This window comes from Rhea americana, unplaced genomic scaffold (assembly GCF_003343005.1).
Source record: "Rhea americana isolate MKP2758 unplaced genomic scaffold, rheAme1 scaffold_76, whole genome shotgun sequence".
Classification (NCBI taxonomy): Eukaryota; Metazoa; Chordata; class Aves; order Rheiformes; family Rheidae; genus Rhea; species Rhea americana.
Window position 1 is genome coordinate 1,633,768 of NW_028186934.1, and position 10,205 is coordinate 1,643,972.

The 10,205-nt window shown below is 49.4% G+C and overlaps 1 protein-coding gene across 1 annotated transcript in view; it reads right to left on the reverse strand.

The window, feature by feature from the left end:
• Positions 1 to 3,470: 3,470 nt before the first annotated feature.
• The window catches only part of CLDN11 (claudin 11), a 10,754-nt gene continuing 4,019 nt past the window's right edge, over positions 3,471 to 10,205 (reverse strand). Inside the window, exon 3 of the mRNA XM_085322301.1 lies at positions 3,471 to 4,494. Within this exon, the coding sequence (XP_085178427.1) occupies positions 4,262 to 4,494 (233 nt within the window). The 3' untranslated portion in view covers positions 3,471 to 4,261. The remainder of the gene's footprint in view (positions 4,495 to 10,205) is intronic.

Below are 10,205 nucleotides of genomic sequence, written 5' to 3' on the forward strand. Positions count from 1 at the left end.
GATGGGGTCCAGCAGCCTGGCTAGGGTGCAGAGGATGCCCTCCTGATCCACCCTCTCATCAGGGCAACTAGGGTGCAAACAAGAGGCCGACCGTGACCAAGCCATCCCATTCAAGCCAAGGTACGATTGGCTTCCGTGTGGGTTTTGGGCCTAAAGCCAGGCTGTCCAGGTGCAGCTGTCACACRGGGCCTGCCTGGCACGGGCAGCGCCTCTGCGAAGGGACCTCGCACACTCCAGTCTGGCGTCAGCTCCRACCAGCCACTCCTATTGCACTTCTCCAAGCAGAAATCATGGGCACCTCCCATTGAAAAGCAGCGTTTTCAATGCATATACCTCCCCAGTTAATCACTCGTGAGACCTTTCCGTGGGCCGAGCACCTCCAGCAAAAGTCGCCTCTCACTTAAGCTTCGCTGTTTTCATGGTAGATGCCTTAGAAATACCTAGGAGAGATGGCACCTCACGGGTCCAGCTTTATGCTTTCAGGGAGAAGGAGCGACACAATTTTCCTACCAGCTGTTGTACTATGTTGTGTTTGAGGTAGTCGTCTCAGTCCTGCTTCTGCAAGGTATTTAGGCACCTGCCGGCCCCCAAGCACATGCCCGAGTACCCTGYTGAACCGCAGCCTGTTAGTCCTTTTCCAGCCTTAATCTCTTGCTACAGAGCAGTGACCAGCATCTGTCATCGTGTCGGCTCCAACCACACCGTATCGTTGGACGAGGGCCTGGTTCCTTCCTCCCTGGCATCTGCAGGCATGTTTGCACCAGATCAACACCTTGAGCAATGCCCTTCRGCGGCTGCTATCCCGGAGCACCCGGCGCGTTTGCCCATCTCTCCGGCCAGGCTGGCAGGCTGCGGTGGCGAGTGGCCGCTGCCCAAAGCTGMTGAAAGCAGCCGCCCGACCGGGCTGCACGGCGCAGGGAGGCCTCGCCACCAGACGCGGCCAGGAGCTCCTCCGCGTTGGAGGGTGGTCAGAGCCAGGCTGAAATCTGGGTCTGGCACACTCCTGTTTTGGAGATCCTACGCGTTCCCTCGGAGTAAACTCTGGGGTTTCGGTGCGCTCGGGAGAAAGCAGCAAAGGCCAAAATACTCGAAACGTCGGCCACCTCCGGACGCCTCCGTCCCCGCGGCCGGGGAAGCCAGCAGCGGGCGCRAGCGCCAGCGTCGAGACCCCAACATCCACCCCGGGGGCCCCCAAAGGAGGTGTTCGTGCACTGACACGCTAAGAAAACGTAGGCAGAGAAGTATCATCTGTTTTCCACTAACCTCAGTGGTCATCACAYACCTCACCCTGCCGCCCGTACAGAGCCTGGCCGCAAACCCCACCGCTGCACAGGGCCCGGGAGCTGTGTAGAAGGAGCGGAAATACCTCAAGTCTTTTTGAGCAGCTCTTAGTCCCTCCACGGATTTATTCCACTCGGTTGCGACCGCTCCGCTGCAAGACCCAGCGCCCAGCACCCTCCGGCAGAAGGGAAATCGTGCTCCGGATKACACCGGCTGTTGCAAATTCAGCTTGTAAATGATCTTAACTTCTCTCAGTTTGTTTGTTCTTTCTGATGTATATCTTGCTTTTTTGCAGATGGTATTTTCTGGTGTAACAATTCTCTGCAGTTCTGGTATGGAATTGGTGTATTTGTTCAAACATTCTCTTTTTTTGGTTTTTTTTTCTGTTTTTTTTTTTTTTTTNTTGTGGTTTCCAAAACCCCATTGGTGCATTGTACAATGGGATCGTGTAGTGTGTCACGAAGAAAGAAAAAAAATACGCAGATATGTTATGGAGTGATTTTTATTTTCAAATGATTGTGTTGTCGACAATTATACATATAATATATATATATTATCAAGATACTAAGAAAAAAGATCTAAATTTACCAAAATGTGTATATTTTAATAAATGCATAAAGCTTTATTGTGTGCCTTTACATTTAAAAAACAATGGATTTTTAAAGGAAGCCAGAGACAAATGTGTCTCAGTATCAATTTCCATAGTAATGTAAATCTTTTAAATGAAAGACTAAACCAAAACAAAAAGAAAGAAAAAGGAATTTCCCATTTAAATTTTGTTAAGCTGATCAGCACCTGAAGATCTGATAATTTTTCAGTGCTAAACTGAAGTTAAAGATGACAAATCTTGCCTTAAGTGCTTCAAAATTTCCTTTGTAGAAGATCCATTTAAATGGGCTGATTTTGGTATTGACTTGCACTGTTGTGAAAAAAAAATGGTTATCCGTTTACACAATAAAAAAGAAAAAAAAAGAGAAAACGAGCGCAGGTTGACTATTACRGTTCACAGCCCCTGCGGGCCAGCGCCCACCCGGCGTCACCTYGCCACGGTCCTGGCCCCGCACCGGGCTGCTCCCGGGGTGCCCGTTCTCGCCGGGGACGGGGCCGTAGCCACCGGGTTTGGTCTGTCCGGGGTGCCACCTCGCTAGACACAGCCTGGAGCAGCTTTTGCGTTCAAAAGCGTTATATTTGACTGCTTTTTGAGGCTTTGGGTCAGCAAACAAGTGTGAAAAGCCTTCAGGGGCCAGCGGGACCCCTGCCAACCCACCCGGGGTGTSTAGGATCTGGAGGAGCCCGTGCGGGAGCAGGGAGTTTTGGAAGGGTGAAAAACAGGTATTTGAGCTTCGATCCTTGAAAAACTAGAAAAGTTTAATGTTCTTTGCKCTTCCTCCAAAAACCTCCCTGCTGCCCTGCCAGCACTAATATCCTGCCGACGCTCAGCCRCTTTCTCCTCCCACACGTTTACATTTTCACCGCAGCTGCCCTGGTTTTGCTTTGCTTTGCTTTCTCCCCTCTCCCCCAAAATAAACTTTCGYCCTTCCTCAGCTTGCCCAGAGCCTTCTACGGGTCGGATGCGGGCTCGGTCCTCGGTACCTGCTGGCCAGCGAGGCCAGGGAGAGCAGAGCCCCGGGACGGCCGGCAGCCCCCGGACTCGCCCAGGTCCCCCGCGAAGTCATTTTTAGATAAAGCCCGTTGCCCAAGAAACTCTTGGAGGGGTCAGGAGAGCCCCGTACTGCTATTYCTGTGCTTTTCCCCCCTGGCTTGCTCCGGGCTTACTTACTTACTGCGCCCGCCGCGGCAAGCACGAGCCTCCCGCGGAGGGGCCGCGCGCCCGGCCGCCGCGTCCCCCGCGAAACGAAGCCCAGCCGACACAGCCGCGCTCAAGAGCGCTTGGAGCGGCCGCTACGGCCGCGGTCAACGCGGGGAGCGACCCACGGGCAGCTCGGGACGGGAACGTGGCCGCCCGCAGCCGCGCGGCCCCGAGCGCCGGCGCCCGGCGAAATTACACTGCTACGGCCTCTGGTAAGGACAGAGGTCCTTACACACAGGAAGGYGGAAGAAAGGCAGTGCTTGCACATACTCTGTTATTTATTGTACAGTATTTCATTTAAAGTACAAAGGCATCATCAGTATTCACCAGAATTGTTTTTTAACAGGTACATTATACTTCATGTTAAAAATGTGCTACTTTAATGATGCAAGAYAGAACACAAATTAATGGAAAGAAAGGAAAGAAAGTTTTAAAAAATGTAAAAATAACATTTTTAGTAACTGAACTGTACAAAGAAAAAAGAGAAAACAGCGGGGATTAGAGCCCCCTAAGTCTTTTAAAAATATATACAAAGGCACTGTTATTTACCTTCTAATTAGGACCTTTGGGTTCTGCTTCCTTCATACTGATGAATTTAGGGGTGGGGGAGACACTGTTACTAAAATGAATAAATTCATACAAAAGTATTTACAGAGAAAGGAAAACAAATCCCCTACTCTTCCAAAAGAGAAACATTTGCCTGGTTGGAGAGTACAGTCTTCCTCCCTACCCTCTCACCCAAACCTTGCCAAAGCAGTGACCTTGGACACGGGAAAGCAAATAGTTACACGATCGGAGAAGCTGCCAGAGCCCTTTTAACAGTGGGAAAGTGTCTCTCTCGTTTCTGTTTCATTGCTTTAAACTCTCCTGTAATCGGGTGAGCTAGAAAACAACCCCCCTAAAGACCCACCTGGCCACCCCCGGCACGCAAGCCGCCCCAACTACAGGGAGCTGGTCAGGATGGAATAGCAAGTACCRACAGGTTGGGTTTGCAAGAGGTTTCCTTCTAGAAAAGGGGACAACAGATGGGGACAATAATGCTTTAAACTACCAGACATTTGTGCTGCTTTTCTAAATCTTCCCCTGGGAGCTTGACAGCCGTGCGTGTCATCGCAAGCAAACCCACCAGCCAAAGCGTCCGACCGCAGCCGCGGGGAGTCTCCAGGACGCTTACACGTGGGCGCTCTTGGCGTGGGTGGGAGAGCTGGAGCCCGAGGCGTAGTAGAAACGGTTTTCACCAAATGTCTGGGCGTCTCCTGAGCAGCAAACGATGACGCAGCCACCGAAGAGGCAGAGGGCAGAGCCGATCCAGCCCGTGTAGAGCGAGTAGCCGAAGCTCATGATGGTGGTCTCACGGTGGGCGCACACGGGGAACCAGATGGTCGCCACGACGCCGCACATTGCTGGGGAGACAGGGAAAGGCAGGGTAACCAGCGCGGAGCCCCGCGCCGCGGGGCAGGACGCTGGCGGTGGCCCAGGACGGGCCAGTGAACCGCAGCGTTCGCCGGGCGGAGAAGTCGCCCGGACCGACGCTCCCCGCGCGCCCGGAGAAACGACCGCACTGCCACGACCTCGCACGTCCAGTAACGCTTCGGCCGGGGACGCCGTCCTCCCCACATCCCCCTGGGGTGGGGAGACCCCGCTCAGCTTCCCGAGTTTCTGCTCCCCAAGTCGGGAAATGCCCGTCGACTCATCCGGAGCCAGGCTGCCGAGACGCGGAAGGACGGGCAACGGACGGCAGCGCCGGCTGCAGGAGGATACGTCCCAGACACGCGAAACGAGTCAAAGTTTTCAAGCACTTCTTGCTGCCTGGGAAAAGGAACGTTTCGCAGACACAGGAGGAGGCAGCGACCTGCACTATTACTCCGCTAAGTTCAGGTTTAGCCTCCTGCAGCTTGTTTTCCCTGTGGAGGATGGAGAGGAAGGCCTTCCCTATCCTCTTCCAGTCCCACGGCGGGAGCAGGAGCAGGAGCAGGAGCACCAGCGCTCGATCCAAGCAGCTCGGTGCGGGAGGGAGCATGCAAGCTTTCAGAGAGGCCTGAACCGGAGAGAAAGATCGAGAGCGAACAGTAATCTCTCTCAAACACTAACAAACAAGAAGAAAAAAAACAACTGCTGCTTGACACAACCTGACATATCATAAKGGAAAAGTTTTTTTTTTTCCCCTAGAAGTATTTTTAAGGGTGGAGAATGAAAGTCATCCCTGAAATCAATGCTCTGGAGAGCTGCAGAATTAGAAATAACTTAAATCAGAAGCAGGAACACAGAAGCCGTGTGCATTGGTGAGGCAGTTAAATGTGGGTCCCAGAACCGACTGGTACAAATCACCATCTCTGCAGTAACCCACAGATGTCCTCAGCCCGTGTCAATTCACATCGCTCCAGTTGTTCCAGCTCAATGGTCATATAAACATTTAGGAAATAACGCAGCACAAGACAGAGCAGGCTTCATAAAATACAAGCTGAAAATGAGCAGGGATAAAAAGTAGTGAAAAAGCAGAATAGATTTCTCTTTTCTTTTTTTAAATGGAGAAGGAAATGTCACATACCTCTGGAAAAAAGATTCCACTATCGTATGGAAAGTTTTCTCTATAGCAAGTGATGGAGAAAAACTGTTTTCTGAAGGGAAAACAGTATTCTACCTGAGGTCTACTGGCAATCCTTTACGGAGGATTTCAAATTTTGTAGGAAATTCCTTAGGATTTTTCCATAAGAGGGCAGGAAGGCTGCAGCCAGCGGTGTGAGGACTGCAAAGCGGGCAACACACAAAGCAGATCTTCTGGGATCTCCTGAGACCCAGCAGATCATCCTGGGATGATAAAGACGGTTCAAATTCAGTCAGAGCGACACCATTAAGAGGATGGGTAAACCAACAGTGACGGCCTCAAAACTGCCTTTGCAGGCTGCCAGGCTCGAGACCACGGCACCTGCAGCGTGCCGCGCACGCTCGCGGTTACCCGAAGCGCTTGCATTCTCCGTGCTGCGCGAGTCCACGCCAGCTCCCCTCGCKAAGGGTCCTGCCTCCATCCCGCAAAGCCCCAACACGCACCGAGGGCAACAGGAGTTGATGGTGTTAATCACCTCGCAGGGGCAGGTCCTAAAACAATACTCCTTTATGGGTCGTACATCTGAGAGGAATTAATCTGTCAATATTTACTTCCCTCGGGGACAAGCTGTGCAGGACTCCATCCTTGCGGCTATCAGAGAATCAGAGCAAAACAATAACAGGACTGTGGCAGCGTTACAGATTTCCACCAACCGCGTTAAAAGATATCTTGAGGCAGTGTCAAAAAGTTAAGGTTGAAAGAGGAAAAAAAGTTGGTGAGAGAAAAAATAAAACTGTTTAGTTAAAGCAGAGAGCAAACTAGAGCTCCTGGCCAGTACAGCAGAAAACCCATCCCCAATAGCTGCAGCTATTATGAGAGAAAATATTTTCTTATGGAAAAGAGAAGAACATTTGAAGGATGCTAATAAAGCCAGTAATAATTTTGGGCCTCCTCAAAGCAAAGACCCTGCGGCTTTGGAAGGAATTTTTTGGAGAAAGCAGGGAGGGGAGAAGAGCATTTATCCTGCACGTGGATTCACATCTTGCAAACAAGTCATGAGCCTCTAATGCTTTAAAACAAAAATGTATCAGTTGAGAATCTGAAAAGCATTCTAATGCTTCAGAAAAAGAAGCTTCTTTGTTGTCCAAAAAGACACAATCATCTTTTCTTTTTCTGTCAGCAGTAAATATATATATATATATTTATGTCCACAGACTATAAGAGCCTTATCTTTTCAGACCCTCCCCCACAACATCAGACCAGAGAAAAGCTCTCAAGGGCACTAATACAATAGCATCTCTTGTGCACGCGGCATGCAAAACCACCTTATTTTAATGCTGGCAATTTCAGAAAGCTGCTACAGAAGCCAAGGACCTTCCATGGGTTAGTGTGACCTTGCATGTTTAGATGCCACCAGCTGCCATCAGTTACCAGTGACCCCACGGCTCAGAAGGAGGAACGCCCTGAAACAGCACTGGGTTTTCATTACTTTGCATAGATTAAAGTTGGCTGTAAATCCTCYGAGGAAGATGTGAAAAGGACAGTCTGTAATTGCAATATTTCTTTCAGACGGTGGACTCAGATTGCGACTGAAAAGGAGTTGTTTTGCCAAGCAACCCGATGGGATTGCAAAGGACATTTTAGGGCAAGTTTCAGTGCATTCCACAACAGGCTCCGCACAAGGAAGAGCTGTTCGTGTATAAATTATGACTACTTCTCTTTTGTGCTAATGCTAAGAGACTCTTTGCCTCTGCCTAATGAAGAATCAGTACAGATGGTAGAGCTGTTGCAGTCAATATAGTCTAGCACAAAAGTAAGGCAAGGTCTGCAAGTAGGAGGAATACTTTTTATTAGACCAACTAGGTTAGTTGGAAAAACAGGCATATTTTGGGGTGCATACATACTGGAAAGCTTGCTTGCTTTCTGTAGCTTGGGTAGGCAGTCTAGTAAGAGATGCTGCCTCTACCCGCAAAGGTCATCTCAGTAATAAAACCTCCGTTATCCTTGGCTCAGTCCATTGATCTGAAACTCTTAATATTCGTGTATAAATTATGTATAAACATTACAGACATAATTTCATTAGAGGGAAGCATGCATAAACAGGAAGTACAGAAGGTGCTTGGGGAGGTGGGGAAAGTGGAGCAGTACTAATCTGACTCAAGGGACAGTGAGTCCCTGCCAAATTCCTTAGAAATAAGTTAATAGACATTATCTGCTGAAGAAAGTATACTTTTCTTTCATAGATAGATTTGGTTATTCTGAGTTGCCAGCTGAAAGTCATGCGGATTTCTCCTTCAAAGCATTCGTTCTTGCACAATGAAATAACAGATACACGGACGCGCGGGGGGTTCTGTTTTAAAGGCAATCATCCTCTCTTGATGTCCATGGCCGTATGAGTAAACCTCATACAAGCAACTTCAGCAAAATAATCTTGCAGAACACTACTGTATCCACTGAAAATGTCCAAGTTCATGGTTCAGTSCCCACAAGTGCAAAGTCATTCTGTGCACAGCACAGAAATATCCRTGTGCCACATGATGGCCTAGATAGGTGCTTCCACGCCAGCTCCCCCTCCTGCACCAAGCAGGGGATCGGCCGCCCCCAGCCACCCGCCYACCTAAGAGCACACCGTGTTTTGAAGTTCCAGCCATGGTTTGAATGTCGTCATGTAAAGTGATTTATTTCTCTTGGGGGGACAGTGTCATTTACACAGGTCTTTTAATATTTGCAGCTTCCCAAAAGACTCAGCCCTTATAAAAACCCATATTCAAACCTTGGCTATCAAGAGTCAACTATTCTGGGACAAAGCAGTGCCAAAAGAACCTTCTATGGACCATTATTTACATAGCTAACATGGTCATTTTGTGGTAGTAATTTCTGGTATCTGATATATTTTTCATCTGTGTTTTTCAGCTTCCCAGGTCCCTCACCTCCACTGGAAAATGATCACGTGGTAACCGGCAAGGGGTCCCCTGAATTAGTACCAACAACACAGGATGGACCAGAGTTTTTTCCATCAACACTACCACTTGAAATGTTTTCATACTAGTTCAGAGGGAACCGCTGCTGACAGTTGTTTTCAGCAATAAATCAGTGTGGTTGGGCTGATAGGACGAAGCAGACATAAACACATCAGCAGGCAGGATAGCAGGGTGTGCACACGTATGTCACACTCTTTGCAGCTTGCTATTATCAGTGCATAGTAAAACCAACGGAATATTTGAGCCCATTGTTTTCCTGGCAAGTTTTCAATTCTTTTTTTTCCCCTTTGGTTCCACATTGTGTTTTCAGCTCCTGCTTTTCCTTTTAGCAATTTCGGTGATAAACTGCCATCCCTTTCCTGGACAAGTAACATTTGTCACGGGATCAGATCCCATGATCAGATCTCAATTTTCCATATATCTGGCATGTCAGTATTTGTTTTTGCTTTTGGTATTTTTGTGTGGGGGAGATTTCTTTCTTTCTTTCTCTCTTTTTAACCATATGTCTGGGAATCAGCCTGCATTTAGAGGATATGGCTGGAGTCCTTATGGTCAAGGAGAAAATGATGAAAACCACAAACGAGAATCCAGTGGCCAGAGAGCAAATAAGAACAGCCCAGAACATATTACTTCTAGAATATCATGACTTTTAAGTCAGTATTATGTCTTTTGAGTTCTGATTCATGCTTATTAAATGCTCTGGACTGGTAACACCTCATTTTTCAAATAGCAGATCGTTAATCARCTTAAATAATGTCAAAGTCCCAAGCCCCATACATTATTCTTCTTCCAAAGGGACTGTCTTGATAATCAGCCTGGAAAAATTTAGGTTTTGTAAAAATAATTTTTTTTGGTACATCTTCAGAACAAAAGGAATACATTTATTCTTCATTTGTAATCTGACAAAAAGTGTTTCCCTTTTTCTCCTCTGGCTCATGGAGCACTAAAACTCCTTTCACTTAACTTCTTCCACCTCTTCTCACGCCACAGCAAGACCAGTGTAAGAGAGTGGCACACTAGGCCCCAAAACACCTGCTATTGCCCCCAAAGGCTGGGCTGGGATTTCAGCTTGCCCTACCGCGGGTTAACGCAATATCGCCACCACGATTTGCTTGCCACGGGTGCTGCTCCTGCAACCCTGTTGCCCCATCAGCTTTTGCAAGCTGGGGTCGGGTCTTCTCGCACTGTCTCACCGGACAACCAGATCTCTGGGCAACGCTCTCGCCTCCGCGCGGGCAGCCCACAAAACGGGGCTCGTCTACGGCATCCCGGACTGCGACGGCGAGTTCGTGCTCGTTTGCCGCAAAGTGCCGCTCTGCTGGGACCACCCTCCTGAACTTTGGATTTTCCAGCTGTGGCAACATCCCTTGAAAACCCAAAGGCGCTGAACGGGCCCCTCGGTCCCGACGTGACCGCAGTTTCCCTCGGACGCGGGGCACCCCGGCTCGCACCGCCGGCTGCTCGCGCGGGGAGGACGGTGCCCCGCGAGCAGGGGGAGCTCGGACCCCCCGCCGGGGGCTCGGCCCCCTCCCGCTCTGCCGTCCGCCTCGCGCGAGCCCCTTCCCAGCCGGAGCAGCGACAACCTCTG